At 52.7% G+C, this 23,336-nt stretch overlaps 1 protein-coding gene across 2 annotated transcripts; it reads left to right on the forward strand.

Moving 5' to 3' along the window:
• The first annotated feature begins 9,433 nt into the window (after positions 1 to 9,433).
• PCIF1 (phosphorylated CTD interacting factor 1) lies at positions 9,434 to 23,186 on the forward strand. Of its 2 annotated transcripts, none has more exons than XM_054467111.2 (17): positions 9,434 to 9,970; positions 12,580 to 12,747; positions 14,143 to 14,285; positions 14,377 to 14,501; positions 15,638 to 15,775; positions 15,972 to 16,102; positions 16,216 to 16,370; positions 18,252 to 18,399; positions 18,495 to 18,578; positions 18,823 to 18,922; positions 20,031 to 20,193; positions 20,879 to 21,051; positions 21,197 to 21,283; positions 21,368 to 21,552; positions 22,239 to 22,332; positions 22,429 to 22,604; positions 22,690 to 23,186. In XM_054467111.2, exons 3-17 carry the CDS (start codon positions 14,162 to 14,164, stop codon positions 22,919 to 22,921), a joined length of 2,115 nt encoding a protein of 704 aa, XP_054323086.1. In that variant the 5' UTR covers positions 9,434 to 9,970; positions 12,580 to 12,747; positions 14,143 to 14,161; the 3' UTR covers positions 22,922 to 23,186. The 2 variants fall into 2 exon arrangements, with proteins under 2 accessions (XP_054323086.1, XP_054323087.1); XM_054467112.2 differs by having other exon boundaries at positions 9,575 to 9,970; positions 12,580 to 12,860.
• The last annotated feature ends 150 nt before the right edge of the window (positions 23,187 to 23,336 follow it).

Raw genomic sequence — 23,336 nt, forward strand, 5'->3', positions numbered from 1 at the left:
CACGCCTGTAATCTCAGCACTTTAGGAGGCCGAGGCAGGCGGATCATGAGGTCTGGACATTGAGACCATCCTTGCCAACATGATGAAACCCCATCTCTACTAAAAATACAAAAATTAGCTGGGCATGGTGGCATGTGCCTGTAATTCCAGCTACTCAGGAGGCTGAGGTAGGAGAATAGCTTGAACCAGGGAGTTGGAGGTTGTAGTGAGCTGAGATCGCGCCACTGAACTCCAGCCTGGCGATAGAGCAAGACTGTCTTAAAAAAAAAAGCGCATCACAGGGAATGGGTGGGAGAGTGGAGGGGACCACCACAGGTGGCCCCACCCCTATCTTGATATGACCAAACGCCACCTGGGATGCTGAGCACTAACCCAGAGCAAGGACTGAATTTGGACTCCAGGGTCCTGGTAGGACCTGCACCTCCCTTGCTCCCTGGCTGTGCTCGGGTTGGCCAGCTCTCCAAACATACCCTCCCTTTCTATACCTCCAGGCCTTGGCACACGCTGTGCCCTCCCCTTTTCCTTGCCTACCTGGAAAATCTATTTTTCCAACAAGAGTCTGTTCATTGTCATCTCCTCTGAAGCTTTCTTCTTTGTGTGCCCACCACCCCCGGCCCCTGCCATCCCTCCAGAGCCCTTATCTCCCTGTGGCAGAGGGTTCATGCATATGTCTGCCTCCCACACTGCTCTGTGGGCTCCCTAAGACAAACCATCTGTCTGTCTTACTTATCGCTTATTCTCAAGACTCTAGGACAGGCCAAGGGAAGAAATGGAGGGAACAGTACACCACATCAGACGCTTCCAAGGCCAGGAAGACCAAGGGAGACGCCCCCATTCCTCTCATCTATTCTTGGCCTAAATGGCTTCTCTCATCTGGTCCCAGAATGGCCCAAGAGCCACTCCCTGTGGGAACCACAGTTTGGGGTGGAAGCCTCCTTTCCACAGCTTTCCGGGGGCCAGACCCACTTGCCTTGGAAACTCCCTTTGCATAATTTAAACCGCGGTGTAGGGTCCACGGCCAGCTCAAGCCCAGCTTAGGCGGGGGCAACCTGGAGTGGGATCCAGCTACAGTCTCCCTTCCCCAACTGCCAGGACCTCAGGGGATGAAAGTTCCCTCTCAGCAGCTTCTTGCTGTAGTGGCAGAGAACAAGGGGGTTAAGCTATGTGGCAACCTGAGCTGGTTGTTTATGTTTCTGCTTTAGTGTGGAGGCTTGGCTTTGTCCTGAGTTGAGGCAAGGGTCCTCAGAGGCCCTGGCAGCTAGTGACCAGCCAGGAGTGGTGACATAATTTTCAGGGCCAGGGCCGGACGTGATGGCTCACGCCTGTAATCCTACCACTTTGGGGCGCCAAGGTGGGCGGATCCTGAGGTTGGGAGTTCGAGACCAGCCTGGCCAACATGGTGAAACCCCATCTCTACTAAAAATCTAAAAATTACCTGGACCCAGTGGCACGCGCCTGTAGTCCCAGCTACTGGGGAGGCTGAGGCAAGAGAATTGCTTGAACCTGGGAGGGGGAGGTTGCAGCGAGCCGAGATTGCACCACTGCACTCCAGCCTGGGTGACAGAGCAAGACGCTGTCTCAAAAAACAATATTCAGGGCTCAGGGCAAAATGAAAACGTGGGACTTCTGTTCCAAAATTATTAAGGTTTTTAAGATGGTGACAGTAGAACATTAAACCAAACACAGACCTTTCTTATTATTATTTTTATTTTCATCGTTTTTATTTTTTGAGACAGGGTCTAGAGTGCAGTGGTGCAATCATGGCTCACTACAGCCTCGAACTCCTGGACTCAAGCAATCACTCCCTGCCTCAGCCTCCCAAGTAGCTAGGACTGCAGGAGCACCTACTATGCCCAGCTAATTATTATTATTATTATTTTACGTAGAGATGGGGTTCTACGTTGCGCATGCTGGTCTTGAACTTTTGACCACAAGCAATCCTCCCACTTTGGCAACCCAAAGTGCTGGGATTACAGGCATGAGCCTCCACACCCAGTAAGCATGGGCCTTTCTAAATCTATGCAGCCGGCCCTGGTGCCAGGGAGAGGAGCCCAGCTTATTCCAACCACCTCTCTCAGCCCAGACCTATTGTCTACCCAGACTTCTTAGTTCAGAAAAGTAGCTGGAGAAATGGAAAGCCTCAGGATCTTTGCTCAACTGCTCATCCCTATATTGGGAATAAAAGACTCCAGGCTACTGACAGAGACTCGGCCACAGCAGGCAGCCTACAGGGTGCTGCCTTGGTGTTCCCACCACAGAAACCAGAGCCTGGAATAGAAACGGGGATACCTGGCCAGGCACAGTGCCTCACGCCTGTAATCCCAGCACTTTGGGAGGCCGAGGCAGGCGGATCGCTTGAGGTCAGGAGTTCGAGGCCAGCCTGGTCAACACGGTGAAACCCCCATCTCTACTAAAAACACAAAAATTAGCTGGGCCTGGTGATGTGTGCCTTTAGTCACAGCTACTCCGGAGGCTGAGGCAGGAGCATCGCTTGAACCCAGGAGGCAGAGGTTACAGTGAGCCAAGATCACACCACTGCATTCCAGCCTGTGCGACAGAGTGAGATCCTGTCTCAATAAATACATAAATAAATAAACGGGCTACCTGAAAAAGCCACCTAGACTTCAACCCAGAGTGGTCTGTTCATGGTCATCAAATATTTACAGAGGATCAGGCACAGTACTGGGCATGGAGTTACAAGGGTGAATAAGCCCCAGCCCCCACCCTTAAGCAGCCCACAGCCTAGTGGATGAGGAAAATTGACAAACATTATGAGCTTAGACCATTGTGGTAATACAGGAGAGGGAACCTGTCCTAGCCTGGGTAGAAGGAAGTTCAGGGAACGCTGCCTGGTGGAGGCGACATCTAGGCTAAGACTCGAAGGCTGAATTAGGTCAAGAGGGGAAGAAGAGTAAGGGCAAACAGCATATGCAGAGACTCAGGAGCTGGACACGGTGGTTCATGCCTGAAATCCCAACACTTTGGGAGGCTGAAGCAGGAATATTCCTTGAGGCCAGGAGTTTGAGACCAGCCTGGGCAACATAGTGAGATGTTGTCTCTACAAGAAAAAAAAAAATTAATGAGCCAGGTGTGGTGGTGTGCTCCTGAAGTCCCAGCTACTCAGGGGGCTGAGGTAAGAGGATCACTTGAGCCTAGGAGGTCAAGGCTGCAGTGAGCCTGGATACAAAGGGAGACTCTGGCTCAAAAACGAACAAAACAAAGAAAGAAACAAACACACAAAAACACAAAGGATCAGGGTCATGAGAGAACCTGGCACATTTAGGGGAATTATGAAGTAGTTCATGGTAGCTGGGACTGGATCAAGAAGAGATGGTTTGAAGGTCCAGATCATGAATAAAATGAATGTGTGTAAAGTGCTTGACGTTGTGCATAGTAAATATTCTGCCATGGTAGCTCATTATAATTCTGGTTTTGTAGGCCAAATTAAGGGTTTGGGATTTTGTCCTGTAGTCAATGGGGAGACATTCAAGAGCTCTAAGCCCAGAGTGACTTGATGAGATTTGCCATATAGCCAGATCCCTGTGGCTCCTTGGTGGATTATGAACTAGAAGAGAAGCAAGGCTGGAGGATCAGAAGGCCAGTTTGAAAATTAACAGGTATGGCCAAGCACAGTGGCTCATGCCTGTAATCCTAGCACTTTAGGAAGCTGAGGTGGGAGAATTGCTTGAGCCCAGAAGTTAGAGACAGTCTGGGCAACATAGTGACCCCATCTCTATTTAAAAAAAAAAAGAGAGAAAGAGAGACTGGGCATGGTGGCTCACACCTATAATCTTAGCACTTTGGGAGGCAGAGGCAGGTGGATCACCTGAGGTCAGGAGTTCAAGATCAGCCTGGCCAACATGGTGAAATCCTCTCTCTACTAAAAATACAAAAATTAGCCAGGCGTGGTGGCGTGTGCCTATAATCCCAGCTACTCGGGAGGCTGAGGCAGGAGAATCGCTGGAACTTGGGAGGTGGAGGCTGCAGTGAGCTGATATTGTGCCACTGCACTCCAGCCTGTGTGAAAGAGCCAGACTCAATAAACAAATAAATAAAGCCAGGCACAGTGGCTCATGCCTGTAATCCCAGCACTTTGGGAGGCCAAGGTGGGCAGATCACTTGAGGTCAGGAGTTCGAGACCAGCCTGGCCAACATGGAGAAACCGTCTCTACCGAAAATACAAAAATTAGCCAGGTGTTGTGGCGGGTGCCTGTAATCCCAGCTACTTGGGAGGCTGAGGCAGAGAATCACTTGAACCCGGGAAGCAGAGGTTGCAGCAAGCTGAGATCGCGCTACTGTACTCCAGCCTGGGCGACAGAGCGAGACTCTGTCTTAAAAAATAAATAAAAATAAAAATAATTTTCAGAAAAGAAATTGAGAGGTATGGCAGGTGGGAGGCTTCACTTATATCCCTTAACAATAGAGTAGATAAACATACAGTGGAAAACAAAAAAACAGCAATGAAAATGAACTCACCATGGCTATATGAAACAACATAAATGAGTTTTGCAAGTATATTCTTGTGCAAAAGAAGGCAGACACAAACTAATACTGTATAATTCAATTTACATAAAGTTCAAGGAACAGACAAAACTAAACTATAGTGTTTAGGGACACATTCTCAGGTGGTACAACTCCAAAAGCAAGGAAGCGATTATCACAAAAGTAGTTGGAACATCAATTACCCTGCAGGGGCCTTCTGCTTGACTGTTCAGTACCATGGCATGGGTGATGCTAACCCAGGCTCACTTTTTGATAAGTCATTAGGTTTTATGTTTTGTGCACTTTTCCATGTGTGCTATTCTTTTTTTTTTTTTCCTTGAGACAGAGTCTTGCTCTGTTACCCAGGCTGGAGTGCAGTGGTCTGATCTCAGCTCATCGAACCTCTGCCTCCCGGGTTCAAGCAATTCTCCTGCCTCAGCCTTCCGAGTAGTTGGGACTATAGGCATGCACCACCACACCCAGCTAATTTTTTGTATTTTTAGTAGAGATGATGTTTCACTATGTTGGCCAGGCTGGTCTCAGACTCCTGACCTTGTGATCCGCCCACCTCGGCCTCCCAAAGTACTGGGATTACAGGCGTGAGCCACCATGCCCAGCCTATTTTGTGTATATTTTTTTGAGACAGGGTCTTGCTCTGTTGCCCAGGCTGGAGTGCAATGGCATGATCATGGCTCTCTCTAGTTTTGACTACCTGGGCTCAAGTGATCCTCCCACCTCAGCCCCCTAAGTAGCTGGGACTACAGGTGTGTGCTTCCACACCTGGCTAATTTTTGTATTTTTTGTAGAGATGCAGGTTTCACCATGTTGCCCAGGCTGGTCTTAAACTCCTGGACTCAAGCAATCCACCCACCTCCACCTCCCAAAGTGCTAGAACTACAGGCATGAGCCACTGCACCCAGCTATTTTTAAGACATGGTCTCTGTCGCCCAGGCTGGAGTGCAGCTCACTGCAGCTTTGACGTCCAAGGCTCAAGCGATCCTCCCACCTCAGACTCCCAAGTGGCTGGAATTACAGGCCCATGTCACCATGCCCGGCTAATTTTATTTAAAACATTTTTCAGAGACAGGGTCTTGCTACATTGCCCAGGCTGGTCTCTAACTCCTGACCTCAAGGTATCCTCCCACTTTGGCCTCCCAAGTGTTGATGATTACAGGCATGAGCCACTGTGCCAATCTATCATACACTAATTTTTTTTTTTTTTTTTTTTTGAGATGGAGTCTTGCTCTGTCACCAAGCTGGAGTGCAGTGGTGCGATCTTGGCTCACTGCAGCTTCTGCCTCCCAGGTTCAAGTGGTGTCCCTGCCTCAGCCTCCAGAGTAGCTGGAACTACAGGTGCGTGCCACCATGCCCGGCTACTTTTTTGTGTTTTAGTAGAGATGGGGTTTCACCATGTTGGTCAGGATGGACTCCATCTCCTGACCTCATGATCTGCCCGCTTAGGCCTCCTGGGATAAAGTGCTGGGATTACAGGTGTGAGCCACCGCACCCAGCCCCATATGCTATTCTTAACAATAAAAAGGTTTTAAAAGTTTCTCTTTGGGAGGCTGAGGTGGGTGGATCACCTCAGAGGTCAGGAGTTCGAGACCAGCCTGGCCAACATGGTGAAATCCCGTCTCTACTAAAAACACACACCAAAAAAACTAGTCGGGCATGTTTTTTATTAGATTAGAGGGCAGGCACCTGTAATCTCAGCTACTCGGGAGGCTGAGGCAGAAGAATCACTTGAACCTGGGAGGCAGAGGTTGCAGTGAACCGAGATCACGCCACCGCACTCTAGGCTGGGAAACAGAGCGAGACTCCTTTTCAAAAAACAAAACAAAACAAAACAAAAATTGGGCTGTGTGTGGTGGTTCATGCCTGTAATCCCAGTACTTTGGAAGGCTAAAGCAGGAGGATTGCTTAAGGCAAGGAGTTCAAGGTTACAATGAGCTGTGAGTGCACATCAGTCTGGGAGACAGACTGAGACACTCTGCTTCTAAAAAAAAAGGGGGTAGGGGTGGGAAACGCCAGCTCTAAGGTAGACATTAGAATGGTGAGAAGAGGTTGGGTTTCGTTTTGTTTGAGATGGAGTTTTGCTCCTGTCACCTAGGCTAGAGTGCAATGGTGCGATTTCGGCTCATTGCAACCTCTTCCTCCCGGGTTCAAGCGATTCTCCTGCCTCAGCCTCCTGAGTAGCTGGAATTACAGGTGCATGCCACCATGCCCAGCTAATTTTTGTATTTTTAGTACAGATGGGGTTTCACCCTGTTGGCCAGGCTGGTCTCAAACTGCTGACCTCAGGTGATCCACCCGCCTTGGCCTCCCAAAGTGCTGGGATTACAGGTGTGAGCCACCGAACCCAGCTGAGAAGAGGCTGGTTTTGACATGTGGAAAGTGAGCAAAGGGAGAAGATGAGGCATGTATCAGGTGAAAAGCAGTGCTGAACACTGTGAGGTAGAGAAACCTTTAAGATACTGAACTATCCAGGCCAGGCGTGGTGGCTCACGTCTGTAATCCCAGCACTTTGGGAAGCCGAGGTGGGCGGATCACCTGAGGTCAGGAGTTCGAGACCAGCCTGACCAACAGGGAGAAACCCTGTCTCTACTAAAAATACAAAATTAGCCGGGCGTGGTGGCGCATGCCTGTAATCCCAGCTACTCAGGAGGCTGAGGCAGGAGAATCGCCTGAACCCTGCAGGCGGAGGTTGCAGTGAGCCGATATTGCACCATCGCACTCCAGCCTGGGCAACAAGAGCGAAACTCCGTCTCAAAAAAAAAAGATTGAACTATCCAGGGCCACTGTGTCAACTCAGACCAGTCACATCGCCTGAATCTAAATCCCTTCTTCACAAAACAGGGAGGCCAGTGTGGTTTAATGGAACCAGCCCCTGCATTTTGGTGTTGAGAACTCTGGGCTTAAAATCCCAGTTTTGTTACTTGTTGATGGTTGTGTGAACCTGGACAATGACTTCACCCCTGCCCCTCACTCCAACCTGTTTGCTCATGTGCAGATTTAGGTAATAATTCACAGGATTCCATGATAAAACAGAAGACTAGGCACTTGGGACGTTTGGTATCTTGGTTATCAATTAAGAGAATCTGAACAATGAATGAGAAAATACTTTGAAAACATAAAAGAATAGATAAAAGGCCGGGCGCGGTGGCTCACGCCTGTAATCCCAGCATTTTGGGGGGCCGAGGCGGGCGGATCACGAGGTCAGGAGTTTGAGACCAGCCTGGCCAACATCGTGAAACACCGTCTCTACTAAAAATACAAAAAAAATTAGCTGGGCGTGGTGGCGGGTGCCTATAATCCCAGCTACTTGGGAGGCTGAGGCAGGAGAATTGCTTGAACCCGGGAGGCAGAGGTTGTAATGAGCCGAGATCGTGCCACTGCAATCCAGCCCGGGCGACAGTGCGAGACTCCGTCTCAAAAAAAAAACGGTAACAATCACTACATGGTTTTTAAACTTTAGTGAAAGCGCGGGCTAGCTGGGGGGCATGAGCATTGAAAACTGGTTACCTGTAGGTCAAGAGCGACCACGTAGTTTCTTGCCCAAAGCAGTACTTTTTTTTTGAGACAGGAGTCTCGCTCTGTCGCCCAGGCTGGAGTGCAGTGGCGCGATCTCGACTCACTGCAACCTCTGCCTCCCGGGATCATGTGATTCTCCTGCCTCAGCCTCCAGAGTAGCTGGGATTACAGGCGCGCGCCACCAAGCCTGGCTCATGTTTTGTATTTTTAGTAGAGACGGGGTTTCGCCGTGTTGGCCAGGCTCGTCTTGAATTCCTGATCTCAGGTGGTCCACCTGCCTCGGCCTCCCAAAGTGCTGGGATTACCAGGAGCCACCACCCCCGGCCCAAAGCAGGGCACTTCTGAAAAAGGAGGCAATATTAGTAATTATGCCAGGGCAGCAGGCATAAATCAAAACTGGCCCCCCACCCTTCCAGAACTGAGACAGGGCCCAGGAGTCTGGTTTCCCATCAGGCCTCTTATCTGAACGGGAAGCTCTGTGAGAGCAGAACTGCTGTGCCTATATAGAGCTGGCTTATTTCTGGAGGGCTCAAATCTACTTGGAGCAATGCTCACACCACTGTGAGATGATCACGGCTAACCGATTCAGCACTTAGGAAGCGCCAGGTATTGCGCTGAGGACTTCACATGCATCACCTGAGTTAATTCTCACCAAACCTTTATGAGGTAGGTGGATTTATTATCTTCCACTGAGGAAACTAAAATTTAAATTGGTTAACTCCTTCAAGGCCACACATTTTGGGTGGAGGAGCAGGGATTGAAATCAGATGAGAATCTGAAACCTCGTTCTCAATTACTACTCATACCAGTGCCTCCGTTTTTCTTGAGCGTCCGCCTGCCCGCCCCCACGCTGGCGTGCAGCCGGGACCACGGACATCTGAGCGGCTACTCAGCCGGGGTACCTACAGCCCCTGGCTCCACACAAGCGCCGGTCTGACAGCAGGTGGCAAGCTTGTCCTCTTCTCAAGCTAGCACTGGAAGGGCTGCTTGGTGGGGAGACCGGAGATGGGTGGAGCTACCACTCGGACGCCTGCAGGACCCTACCAAAAAGAATCCTGCAGGGAGCCGGATGAGGAGCACCTCACAGCTGCCAGTTCCCTGCCAGGCTACCCGCTGTAGCTGGTTTGAGGGCTCAGTGAGGCTTTGAACTGCAACTAATGGCCACAGATGTCAACGTTGGAAAGGCCCTACAATGCATTTAGTTGATTTCCCAACTTTGCCGAAAGCCATCTCTATTACTTGCCCCCCCCCCCCCAGGCTAGTTTAAGTTGCTTCATACTCAAGAACATTTACAGCTTGGGTTCGATGTGTATGTAGCCCGGGCATGGGGCAGGGCTTCATAACATTTGGACACCACGCAGCATAGAGGCCCAGAGAGGGAAAGAGACTGGCCGGAAGCGGCAGAGCCGCGCGGGTGCCAGGACCCAGGTCCCTGCTACGTCCGGAGCCTACGTCACCAGGACACCTCCCCTGGGTCGGCGGCAGAACCCGAGACCCCCGCAGGCTCTAACACAGCCCCACGCCCCACAGTGCGCACGCTCAGTCCAACCCCGCCGCGCACCGCCCACCGCGAACATCCGGCTCCTGCGTGTGTGCTCAAGGGGGAAACTGAGGCGGGGGCGTGCCAGTGAATTCATTCCTTCCTCAGTCCACCCGCAGGCCTACAAAGCTGTCTCCCCCTCCTCAGCGCCACAATGAACAGCAGGGACGGATGGGAAGAAGGGGAGGGTGCCGAAAGCAAGCTGGGTGCGAGAAGCCAGCCGACCCTGCCACACTCAAGATGGCGGCGCGGCCGTGGCGAGGTCCCTCAGAGGCGGTACCAGCGCATGCGCAGCGCGGAGTCCCGGCCCGGGACACAAGATGGCGGCAGCGGCGCTGGGGAGGGCGAGGCGGAGGCGGCAAAACGGGCGGTCGAGCAGAACGTGTAGCCGCGTCCCCTCGAGTCCGCTCCGGGCAGGTAAGAGTCCCAGGAAGCCATGGTCCCGCAGCGAGCCGCGCCAGGGTCTGGGGATCCGAAGCTGGGGGGCGGCAGCCCCTCCGGCGCTTTCTGCTCGGGACTGCCGCTTGCCCCGTCTCTGTTGCCGCCGCCATCTTAGACCCGCGGGTGGGCAGCCGTGCTGGTGGCCGAAGTGAGGGGGGTGGGCCCGGAGAACCCGAGCGGAGCGGCCTCTAGAGCCCCTCCGCTGCTGCCGCCGCCACCGCCTTTGTGTCGGGCTCCGACTCTGAGTCGCTTCAGCCCGGGGGCGGGAGCGCGCGGCGGGGCGGGGGGCGGAGCCCGGGAGATGGGCCGGCGCGCGCGCGCGCCAAACAGCCCAACCTCGCTGGGGGAGGGGGAGGGGAAGGGGCGCGCGCGCGCTGGGGCTTGCATCTCGCCTTCGCGCCCCGTCGCGCCTGCGTATTTTGGTCGCCCTTTGACGCCTCCCTACTGGGCCGGAGAATTCTGGTTGGTACATTGCGGAGATGGTTCCGCCCCACCTGCCTCCAATCCCGGACTCGGACTCAGGCTTCTGGTGGGTTCCTCTGGTTGCGCAGATACAGTTGTTTATCCTTGAGCAGCGGTAATTCTGAAACTGCGGTATGCGTGGGGGTCGGGAAGCCACAGAATAAATAAAAACGTTATCTTAAGAGCAGTTATGTCTTACTGGGAGCGTACAATGCTGGACTCTACATATAACGGTCGCGTGATTCCGGTTTATAAGCCGGAAAGCAGAAGGGCTCGGAATCCGGGTCTGTCCAACCCAGGGGCTGGTACTTCGGCCACAGACCTGCTGCACTCAAGTCACGTAGGAAATTAAAAATGGTTTTAATTGCAAAAAATGGGTAAATTTTTTCAAATAGTGTGAAAAAGTGAGTCATCCTGTCTCCCAGTCACTCTTAGGGTGCGTTTTAAAAATACAAATTCTTGTGTGCCTCACCTCCGTATTTCTGTCTTCTGAGATGCGCAGTGAGGCACAGGAGTCTGATTTTTTTTTTTTTTTTTTTTACAAACTCCAAGATGATTCTGATGCACAGCTGGCTTTGGAAATACTGCAGTGTCCCCATTTAGTCTCACACTAAGCTGTGCCGCTTGTGCGTATTCTGCAAAGTTCATCTACCCGGTGCATCAATATCACAGGAGGTTTCTTGGGGAAAATATTTTTCGGTAAAGGCTAACAAGATGTGTCACATAATGTATTTGCATGTTTTTATTTTTGCAAGACATTATTCAGAGCGTGTCTTTGACTTGCTGTGGGAGGCTTGGGAATGTGCCCCCCAGATCAGTGATAGTTATGTTTGTTGATTTTTCTCTGGTCTAAGGGTACTTTATTTTTTTATTTTTACTTATTTATTTTGAGACGGAGTCTTGCTGGGCTGGGCTGGGCTGGAGTGCAGTGGCGCGATCTCAGCTCACTGCAAGCTCCGCCTCCCGGGTTCACGCCACTCTCCTGCCTCAGCCTCCCGAGTAGCTGGGACTACAGGCTCCCGCCGCCACGCCCGGCTAATTTTTTTTTTTTTTTTTTTTTTGTATTTTTAGTAGAGACGGGGTTTCACCGTGTTAGCCAGGGTGGTGTCGATCTCCTGACCTCGTGATCCGCCCACCTGGGCCTCCCAAAGTGCTGGGATTACAGGCGTGAGCCACCGCGCCCGGCCTATTTTATTTTTTAAGAGATGAGGTCTTGCCCTGTCACCCAGGCTGGAGCACAGTGGCATGATCATACTTCACTGCAGCCTCGAACTCCTGGGCTCAAGTGACCCTTCCACCTCAGTCTCCTGAGTGGCTGGGACTGCAGGTGCAATTTTTTTATTTGGACCCGGCGCAGTGGCTCACACCTGTAATCCCAGCACTTTCGGAGGCCCAGGTGGGTGGATCTCTTGAGGTCAGGAGTTCGAGACCAGCCTGGCCAACATGGTGAAACCCCGTCTCTACTGAAAGTACAGAAAATTAGCCAGCTGTGGCTCATGCCTGTAATCCCAGCTACTGAGAGGCTGACACAAGAGAATCGCTTGAACCCAGGAGTTGGAGGTTGCAGTGAGTCGAGATCGTGCAGTGCACTCCAGCCTGGGTGACAGAGTGAGACTCTGTCTCAAAGAAAACCAAAACCAAACAAAAAGCTTTATTTATTGTAGAGTTGGGGGCTCACTATGTTGCCGAGGCTGGTTTTGAACTCCTAGCCTCAAGAAATCCCCAGCTCCCAAGCTGCCAAAGCCACCGTGCCCAGCCTAAGGGTACTTCAGTTGGCAGGACTGGCTACAGAGTTTGTGGGGCCCAGTGTGCAAGATGAAAATGCGAGCTCCTTGTTAAAAAGTTATTAAAAATTTTAAGACAGTGATGGCAGAGCCTTAAACCAAGCTCAGGGCTTTCCTGAATGTGGATCCCTGTGCAGCCGCGCAGGTCACATGCCCATGAAAGCAAACTTATTGGTGAGAAAGCTTAAGAGGTATCATTTTCATCCCCTGTATTCCCTCATCCCCTCTCCCGGTGTGTCCTGCCCTGGAGGCCCCCAACTTGCTCTTTGTTTTTGCCCCTCTCGTCCCTGCCCTGCAGCATCCCACAGGTCTGTGACTGTTCTCCTATTTGCTTTCCAGCTGCTGATGCAAGGAATCCCCTGGGCCCCCGTCCACTCCACTGCTGACCAGCCCATCTGCCTGTGCTGAGTCTTCCTGCAGGCCTTTCCTTGCCTCTCTGGGACCCTGTGGGGGTCCATCCGGCTGGAGAAGAAAAGCCTCTCATGCTAGCGTTGCAGACCCCAGAGGGTGAGAGAAAGGGGGACTTCATGCAGTCTTGAAACCTGTGGGCTCAGCCCCCAAGGCATCAGGAATTCTTCCTGCCCAGAGAATCAAGGCAGCTTCATTTTTTTCGTACCTTGGTCAGTGGTTCTCAACCTTACTGTTATCAAGGCCCTTTTTGTTGTACATATGTCCTGTTGCCCCCTGCATTTTTATCTGCCAAACTGTACTGATGGAGTAACCATGCACTTTTCCCTTCCTAAATTAATGAAGACATCTATGACAGAGTGTACAATAAAATCAGTGTCCCAGTGATTCCTATGATGCCGTCAACAACCAATCAGAGCTTCTGATCAGCATGAGATAATCAGTGTGACCACAATGAATTGATAAAATTTCAGCATGAAAAGATAACTGATGTTTAAGCCTGCCTTTGTGGTCTTGTTGTGGGTAAAAGTTTGATTTCTTTTGGGTGGTGTGACCTACTGAAAACAACTTTAGCATCACCAGTTCTATCTCAGTTAGCTCCCAGTTGTCTGACAGCCCTAGGCCTGAAGCACTTTGGCTCCTGATGCTGTTGCTGGGTGTGCTTTGGGTCGGGAAGTAGGGAATACAGATCTGAAGGAACTGGCCTCCTTGCTGGTACTTATAGTAAATATTCACCTGGCGATTATGAAGGAGTCAATTAGATAGTCCTTCTCGGTTGCGTTGGTTATTTTAGCAATAGCTGCTTCCTGCCATGTAGTGTAAAATAAGGTGACCAGTTAGATTCCATGCCCTTCCCTAGTGTGCTTTGTTCCTTTTAGATTTTACTGGATGGGAGCAGTAAAATCCCATCTCATTCTGAGAGTTGTTACTATTCCTTCTTGTAGGAATCGCTTCTCAAGGGCAGACCCTGTTCTGTCTTTTTTGCTGGTCTTGGTGCTTTGTAAATATTTGCAGAATCAGTAGTGCTCCTGTTGGGTCCAGGTCCTACGCCTGAGCCCAGGAGAGAGCTGAATTGGACGCAGTTCCTATTCCTGGAAGTTCTGACAGTTTAGTGGGGAGACAAACCCAGCTGATAGATGAGACCATCTGAGTGCTACGACAGAGGTGTTCACGGCCCTGAGGAGGAGCTCTGACCACCTGGCCTGGGGAGGGGAGAGTCAAGGAAGGCTTCCTGGAGGATGTGAACCCAGTAGCAAGCCAGGCAGAGAAGAGGGGGAGGGGCATTTCAGGCAGAGGAAGCAGCAGGAGTGCACCCATTGAACAGCTGGAATTGCAGCTTAGATCCCAGGGCTGCTGTGTGGCACCATGCTGGCCCTCCAGGATAGGACCTGATTGGATCTCTCCACATCCGTGGGTGGTCACTGGGGCCCTGGGTGGATTGTAATTGGCGGGTGAGGGGGTGGAGCTGACACTCTTCGGTCCTCTGTGTGGCAGGTCCTGTGTGGGTGCGGAGATGGCCAATGAGAATCACGGCAGCCCCCGGGAGGAAGCGTCCCTGCTGAGTCACTCCCCGGGTACCTCCAATCAGAGCCAGCCCTGTTCTCCAAAGCCAATCCGCCTGGTTCAGGACCTCCCAGGTACTGAGGGGGAGCAGCAGTGGGGTGGTGGGGTAGGAAGGGCACCCTGGGAGCAGTCCTGACCCTGGCTGGGCTCCGTGCCTGTTTGCAGAGGAGCTGGTGCATGCAGGCTGGGAGAAGTGCTGGAGCCGGAGGGAGAATCGTCCCTACTACTTCAACCGATTCACCAACCAGTCCCTGTGGGAGATGCCCGTGCTGGGGCAGCACGACGTGATTGTGAGTGCTAGCCTAGGGTGGGGGGTCTCAGAGTGGCCTCTGGCACCTGGGCCTTCCCCAAATGTACCCTGAGCAGCCGTTCAGTGCCCAGCCCTGTGCTGGCACCTGCAGATACAATGACAAGCAAGACAGACACAGCCCCTGCCCTCATGGAACCTACACTCAAATGGGGTAGACTGACAAGTAAACAGATGATTGCATGGCTGCTGCACGGTGGGTGCTGTGCTGCGAGGCAGGAATGAACAAGGCAGACTTGCTCCCTACAGTCGCAGAGCACCCATGGGCTGCCAGGAGACAGTAGGATTACAGTTGTAGTCCGTGTATGAGGAATGGTGTTAGAATACATCTAGATCCTGACCTACTCTGGGGAAGGCAAGGAGATGGGAAAAGCTCTGAGAATGAGTGTTTAAGGTGAGAGAATGAGTGAGTGTGGGGAGGAAAAGAACATTCTAGGATCTGACATGTCAGTACGACAGGGGAAGTACAGGCATGAGCTGTCTGGCGGGAACATGGGCTTTTGGGTCCTTCTCAGCTGGGGCAGCATTTCTTTACTGGGCACAGTTGAGACAATTGGCATCTCCATTTTGCATGTGAAGACACTGAGGTTCAAAGATGGGGAACGACTGGCACGAGACCTCACAGTAATAGGCAGAGCAGGACGCACACCTGATGTGAGTTCAGGGCCACACTACTCACCACCATGCATTCTCTCCCTGTTACCAAGAGTTCCATCTGCAGGGCCTTGCTTTTTACAACAATAAGCAGTTTTTGAGCTTTTCCTTTATTCCTCACATTCATTTTGTTCTTGAGGAAAATAATGTGTAATGAGTACTGATCTCATGCCAGATGCCATGTTAAGCAGGTCATATTCACTGACTCATTTAATAATCTCAGTGGTGATGTAGGGCTTAGCATGGCCATTCTGAAGGTGAGAGAACTGGAAGGGAAGTAACACACCCTGTCGCACAGTTGCAAGTTGCAGGCAGGACTGGAGCCCAGTGTTCTCTGCCTGTATCCCAGCCCCTCTGCTCTTCTCTAAGGAGTAGGAGCAGGGGCGGGAGGGCGTGAGGATTCAAAGTCCTGTGGCTCCTAAGCCGCTGGCCCTGGTTGCAACTCTGCTGGTCTCCCTCCACCAGTCGGACCCTTTGGGGCTGAATGCGACCCCACTGCCCCAAGACTCAAGCTTGGTGGAAACCCCCCCGGCTGAGAACAAGCCCAGAAAGCGGCAGCTCTCGGAAGAGCAGCCAAGCGGCAATGGTGTGAAGAAGCCCAAGGTGAGTGTCTGCGGCCAGGAACTGGCTGCCGAGCGGCTGGCTCAGATGGGCAGCCCGCAGGCTCCCTGCAGGGGCTGGGCATCGGCAGGCCAGCCAGGAGGGGGGCCTGGGACACAGTTCACCAGGTGTGCACTGTATTGGATGGAGCCTCTCTGGTGAATCTCCTGACTTGACACCTTTGTGACTTTCACTACAGATTGAAATCCCAGTGACACCCACAGGCCAGTCGGTGCCCAGCTCCCCCAGTATCCCAGGAACCCCAACGCTGAAGATGTGGGGTACATCCCCTGAAGATAAACAGCAGGCAGCTCTCCTACGACCCACTGAGTGAGTCCCTGCTGATTGGCTTGGGGGCACCCATTGCTAACGTCAGCCTGTCTGGGACTGTGGGGTGGTGTGGGTGGGCAGGACATCCTTATCACTCCTCTCTGTGCCCCAAGGGTCTACTGGGACCTGGACATCCAGACCAATGCTGTCATCAAGCACCGGGGGCCTTCAGAGGTGCTGCCCCCTCACCCCGAAGTGGAGCTGCTCCGCTCTCAGCTCATCCTGAAGCTTCGGCAGCACTACCGGGAGCTGTGCCAGCAGCGAGAGGGTACCTGCCTCTGGGCTGCGGCCTCCTTTATTTCCACCCACCTTTAGCAAGAGCCAGGTTTGGCCAGGCCAGTTTGGGGATGGCGGAGTGGGGCCCAGTGGTGAGCCATGATCACACCAGTGCACTCCAGCCTGAGTGACAGAGCAAGGCCCTGTTTCAAAAAAACCAAAAAAACAAGAGTATTTATACCTTAGGATTCTATGATAAGCGTTAAGTAAAATGGGTAAGTATTAAATAAACTGTAGTTTTTGATTTTTTTTTTTTTTTGAGATGGAGTCTCGCTCTGTAGCACATGCTGGAGTACAGTGGCACCATCTCCGCTTACTGCATCATCCTCCTCCTGGGTCCTGGTTCAAGCAATTCTCCTGTCTCAGCGTCCCGAGTAGCGGGATTACAGGTGCACACCACCATGCCCAGCTCATTTTTGTATTTTTAATAGAGACGGGGTGTCACGATGTTGGCCAGGCTGGTCTTGAACTCCTGACCTTGTGATCCGCCCGCCTCAGCCTCCCACAGTGCTGGGATTACAGGCATGAGCCACCACAACTGGCCAATTTTTTTTTAAGAGACAGGATCTGGCTATGTTGCCTAGGCTGGTCTTGTACTCCTGGGCTCAAGCCTTGTGCTTGCCTTGGCCTCCCACAGTGCTGGGATTACAGATGTGAGCCACCATGCCTGGCCTAGTTTTTAATTTTTATGATTAGTAATAAACCTATTTAACCTTGCTCAAATATAGAATCCTCTGGTCTTTCACCTTTTTTTTTTTTTTTTAAATTTTTTTTTCTTGAGACGGCGTCTCGCTGTGTCGCCCAGGCTGGAGTGCAATGGCGTGATCTCGGCTCACTGCAACCTCCACCTCCCGGGTTCAAGCGATTCTCCTGCCCCAGCCTCCCGAGTAGCTGGGACTACAGGTGCCCGCCACCATGCCCAGCTAATTTTTATACTTTTAATAGAGATGGGGTTTCACCATGTTGGCCAGGATGGTCTCGATCTCTTGACCTTGTGATCCACCCGCCTTGGCCTCCCAAAGTGCTGGGATTACAGGCGTGAGCCAGCGTGCCCGGCCCACCCTTTTTTTTTTTTTTTTTTTACATTATGTGATACTTTTTTTTTTTTTCTTTTTCTAAGATGGAGTTTTGCTCTTGTTGCCCTGGCTGGAGTGCAATGGCACGGTCTCGGCTCACTGCAACCTCTGCCTCCCGAGTTCAAGCGATTCTCCTGCCTCAGCCTCCTGAGTAGCTGGGAATACAGGCACATGGCACCACACCCGGCTAATTTTTGTATTTTTAGTAGAGATGGGTTTTTTCCATGTTGGCAAGGCTGGTCTCGAACTCCTGACCTCAGGTGATCCACCCACCTCGGCCTCCTGAAGTGCTGGGATTACAGGCGTGACCCACTGCACCCGGCCTTTTTATTCTTTTCTTTTGAAACAAGGTCTTGCTCTGTCACCCAGGTTGGAGTGCAATGGCGCGACCACAGCTCACTGCAGCTTCAGCCACCCGGGTTCAAGCAATCCTCCCGCCTCAGCCTCCTGAGGAACTGGAACACCCAGCTAATTTCTTTTTTTTTTTTTTTTTGGTAGAGACAGGCTCTTACTGTGTTGCCCAGGCTGGTCTTGAACTCCTGGGCTCAAGCTGTCCTTCCACCTTAGCCTTCCAAAGTGCTGAGATTACAGGTGTGTGTCACTACACCTGGCTAGATACTTATCAACAGTATAAAAGTAGTGATTCTTAGAATATATTTTGGGAAATGCAGCCTAGAAGCTTCTGAAGTGGGACTGTGTCTTGCTTACTGCTGAATGCGATGTTTCCTATACGTGCCAAGCTCCAAGTGGGACTGCTTGATTAAATCCAGGCCTTCAGCGGCTTTTGTGTCCTGCAGGCATTGAGCCTCCACGGGAGTCTTTCAACCGCTGGATGCTGGAGCGCAAGGTGGTAGACAAAGGATCTGACCCCCTGTTGCCCAGCAACTGTGAACCAGTCGTGTCACCTTCCATGTTTCGTGAAATCATGAACGACATTCCCATCAGGTACAGCCCCACAGCTGGGGATGACGCTGGGCCATTTGGTTTCTGTGCCCAGTCATGTATAGAAGGCCTCTAACTCTGCCCACTCTCTAATGCAGGTTATCCCGAATCAAGTTCCGGGAGGAAGCCAAGCGCCTGCTCTTTAAATATGCGGAGGCCGCCAGGCGGCTCATCGAGTCCAGGTTTGCCTCTGTCTTCTGCCCCAGGCAAGATAGGTCTGTGATTAAAGTGGGAGGTCATAGGCCATCTTGCCCAGTCTCATGCAGGGCTGTCATTGCTCTCGGTGGCAGAAGTGGGGCCAGCTCCCAAAGGCAGAACAAGGGCTGTGATGGAAGCTAGGGGTTGATGCCCAGCGAGCCCATGGAATTGGGGTGAGGAGGGTGGAGCCGAGCCATTCCTTTCTTCTGCCCTCCCCTTGACTGGCAGGAGTGCATCCCCTGATAGTAGGAAGGTGGTCAAATGGAATGTGGAAGACACCTTTAGCTGGCTTCGGAAGGACCACTCAGCCTCCAAGGAGGATTACATGGTGAGTGGGTCCCTGGGTGAGAAGGCCAGTTTTAGGGCTCTGTGGCCACTTCCTCCAGGAAGCCTACTCTGCCTGTCCAGGCTGGGCAAGGCCTCCCCCAGTGGCCTATTCTTGTGCAGTACGGCAGACGTTCGACATTTCGTCAGTCCCCAAACTCATGACTGTGGAGATGTTTCTCTAGGCTCCTGGCTTTCTCTGGCAGAACATTTCCATTAACAATCTTAAGGGAGTCTTATGCTTGGCCACACACCACAGATAGCTGCCTTTCAGCCTAATGAATGTTCAGCATCTCCCTTGAGTAGATTTTTGGAAACAGATTGACAGCCTGCTTTTTTTGGGTGTATGTATTCATATCATAGTTAAGAGCTACCATCAGATTCAATTCCCTACTCTTAATGTGTCCAAAACAATTCTGTTTTCTGGCCAAAGCCTATCACTTCTTAAACCTCTCCACCAGCACTAGCAATGGGCTTTCTTTTCAGGACCATATTTCACAAGAGACAAGGTTTCGCACTTCACGATAGTAACTGTGTACTTGACACGTAGAGAGTGACAAAGGTAGGTGTACTCACTAGCCAGAGTGACTCATTCTCACTCTTCAGTTTTACACGTGTGATTCAGCAAAATTACAAATCCCGACAGTCATCTTTGCAAGTAGCTAAAAGCTCAAATCTCAAGTCTGCAGCAACCAAGCACCCTGTTTTGTAATTGTGTCTTTCCCCAATAGACTGCAAACACCATAAGCTGGGACCGTGCTGGTTTGTCTGTTTCTCCAGTAATTATCTTGGGATCTAGCACTGTAACCCCAACAAAAGCTACTGGCATTTATTGTACACTTACTGTATGCCAGGCATTTGGTAAGCCCTTAAGGGAAATGATCACATTTAATATTCAAACTGCCCTGTTAGGTATCTCGCGTCCCCTTGACACTTGAGGAATAATAAGATTGAGAGAAGCCAGGGGATTTGTCCAAGTGACACGGCTAGTCAGCAGCAGAGCTGGTTTCAAAACAAGGACTGCTGGACTCCAACAGCCCTGCAGTTACCTGCCAGCCCAGCTGAGCCCCTCTGGCCTCCACTAGCACCCTGATCCAGAATGTCTCCTCTAGGATCGCCTGGAGCATCTGCGGAGGCAGTGTGGCCCCCACGTCTCGGCCGCAGCCAAGGACTCTGTGGAAGGCATCTGCAGTAAGATCTACCATATCTCCCTGGAGTACGTCAAACGGATCCGAGAGAAGCACCTTGCCATCCTCAAGGAAAACAACATCTCAGGTAGGGGAAAGGTGGAGGAGGAGCCAGCTGTGATGCCATCAGCTCTATACCCTGATGGAAGGGACAAGTGAGACTGAGCCTCAAGGCCAGGGACTGGTTTGGGGCAGAACCTGCTGTGTCCTTTGGCTGTACTTCTCTGGGAAACAGGGAGAAGTGATAAAGGGAGAGCCAGATGGTGGTGGTGGTGAAAGATAGGCTGGGAGTCGTAGTTAGGTGTACCTGAATTTACAGCCATTCTCTGCAAGCCTTACTTTCCCCAGACTGAAGTGTAGCACCTGGTGGTAGGATTGTGTGAGTACTCACAGGTAACTCAAGTAAACCATGTGGCCCCAAAAGATCCCCAAATAAAGGATCATCGCTATTACGATGATGGCGATGCACTTCTTGTTTTTCTGCCCGGCAGCACGACCCATAGGCCTGAGCCTTCTTGCCTACCAGCCCAAGGCACGGCATACGGGGGCCTGCTTCGGTACTCAGCGTGTTGACACAGGCCACCAGTTTCTGCCCCGGCCAGTTGCCTGGCTGGTTTCTTTTCATGGCTTTTCATTCCCTTTCTACTGAACTGGGCCACAGTATACTGATCTGTGGAATGGGACTTCCCTCTCTTGGTACAAAGCATGTGGCCCACAGTGGCTGCAGCGTGAGAATGAGGAGTGTGGTCCCTCACTGCTCTCCCTGCCCACAGAGGAGGTGGAGGCCCCTGAGGTGGAGCCCCGCCTAGTGTACTGCTACCCAGTCCGGCTGGCTGTGTCTGCACCCCCCATGCCCAGCGTGGAGATGCACATGGAGAACAACGTGGTCTGCATCCGGTATAAGGGAGAGATGGTCAAGGTCAGCCGCAACTACTTCAGCAAGCTGGTAAGAGCTGCGGGGAGGAAGGCCCTAGCTGATGGCATGAGTCAGGGCCTAGGATCTTTCCTGAGCAGAGTCCCCAGCAGGAGGCCAGTGATGAGGACATGAGGGAGCACTGCTGAAGGCCACTCCTCTCTGTCCCGCTCCACAGTGGCTCCTTTACCGCTACAGCTGCATTGATGACTCTGCCTTTGAGAGGTTCCTGCCCCGGGTCTGGTGTCTTCTCCGACGGTACCAGGTACAGGCCTGGGGCAGCAGGGAGGGCTCCCCAGGAGGGAATAGGGAGGGTGAGCCCCAGGTGCTGACTGTGGCCACTCCACAGATGATGTTCGGCGTGGGCCTCTACGAGGGGACTGGCCTGCAGGGATCGCTGCCTGTGCATGTCTTTGAGGCCCTCCACCGACTCTTTGGCGTCAGCTTCGAGTGCTTCGCCTCACCCCTCAACTGCTACTTCCGCCAGTACTGTTCTGCCTTCCCCGACACAGACGGCTACTTTGGCTCCCGCGGGTGAGGGCCAAGGGCTGCCCTCTACCCAGGCCATTGAAGTGGTCCTCCAGAGCACAGGGCCCGCCTCTGCTGGCTGTAGTGTCAGGCAGGCTTGGGTGAAGTCCCTGCCTCCACGTCTTACCGGCTATGTGACCTTGGACATGTTGCTTAACTTGTGGGAGCCTGAGCTTTTGTGGTTCTGTCGGCAGGCATGTGACACCCCTAAACTGGCCTGTGGGTTTCTCAGTGAGTCAGTTCTGGGTGGAATAGGAACACGTGGTCCCAAGCCCTGAGAGGAGTGAGAAGTGGGGCCACAGACCTCAGAGGCCTTACAAACTAGGGGTTGAGGTGAGCACAGATGAGAGAAGGTAATGCCGTCTCCAGAAGGAAGACTGGTCAGGACCTCCAGAGGTCCAGAGCTCAGCAGCTGGGGATCCTGGGTGTAGCTTCTGCTGTGGTGGTGGTGGGCTCGGAACTGGATTTGAATTCCAGCTTGGTGAACATGGGCATCCCAGCCTGAGCCTCACTCACTGTCCTCATTCATTCGGTGGAGATGGTCATGCCTTGTGCCCCAATGAATTGGGGTGAATGCTGGCTTCTGGACAGGCCATCTCTTCAGTGTGGCTGCCTAGGGTTGGGGGTGGCACCTGTTTCTGGTTGAGGGACTGGGTCCTGATGGGACTTAGAATGCTCACTCCTGTCCCCAGGCCCTGCCTAGACTTTGCTCCACTAAGTGGTTCATTTGAGGCCAACCCTCCCTTCTGCGAGGAGCTCATGGATGCCATGGTCTCTCACTTTGAGGTGGGTGCACTGCCACGGTGAGGGGTGGGCAACAGGCAGGAATGCCAGCCACCTGGGAGGTAGCCCCTGACATCCACCCTGTGTCCCCTTCCACAGAGACTGCTTGAGAGCTCACCAGAGCCCCTGTCCTTCATCGTGTTCATCCCTGAGTGGCGGGAACCCCCAACACCAGCGCTCACCCGCATGGAGCAGAGCCGCTTCAAACGCCACCAGTTGATCCTGCCTGCCTTTGAGCATGAGTACCGCAGCGGCTCCCAGCACATCTGCAAGAAGTGGGTGCCAGGGAGGGCAGGGGAAGGAGGCTGGGCTGGCCAGGCCAGGCCCAGCCCCACCCTGAGCCATTGCCTTTGCCCGCAGGGAGGAAATGCACTACAAGGCCGTCCACAACACGGCCGTGCTCTTCCTACAGAACGACCCTGGCTTTGCCAAGTGGGCACCGACGCCTGAACGGCTGCAGGAGCTGAGTGCTGCCTACCGGCAGTCAGGCCGCAGCCACAGCTCTGGTTCTTCCTCATCGTCCTCCTTGGAGCCCAAGGACCGGGACTCGGGCCGTGAGCAGGGTCCTAGCCGCGAGCCTCACCCCACTTAACATATCCTGCGGGGAGGAGGAGCCCCAGGGGTGCTGGTCTGGACTGCTGGGACTCGGGCCCCTGGGGCCTGAGAGGGACCCCGGCTGCCACTGACATAGGAAGATTATGGTTCTGCCAGGGCTCCCCTCCCTGCCTGTCCCCAACTCCTCACCTCAAACTCCCTCCAAGTCCCATGTATATAGGTCCTGATGCCTTCCCAACCCTGCCCCTCACCCTGTTGCCACCTTGTTTCATTTGTAAAAGGAAATACAGAAACCCCCCCAAGAATGTGTGAGGGTCTTGAGGGCAGAGAAGGCTGAGGCAGCTGGAGCTACTTCTGGGACCACACTCCCCTCCCTCCAGCAGCTCCTTTTCATGGCCCCTGGGCCTTCACTCCCCTGTCTGGGGTCCCACACAGCTGGGTCCCTGGTGGCC

Source organism: Pongo pygmaeus, chromosome 21, assembly GCF_028885625.2.
Source record: "Pongo pygmaeus isolate AG05252 chromosome 21, NHGRI_mPonPyg2-v2.0_pri, whole genome shotgun sequence".
Taxonomy (NCBI): Eukaryota; Metazoa; Chordata; class Mammalia; order Primates; family Hominidae; genus Pongo; species Pongo pygmaeus.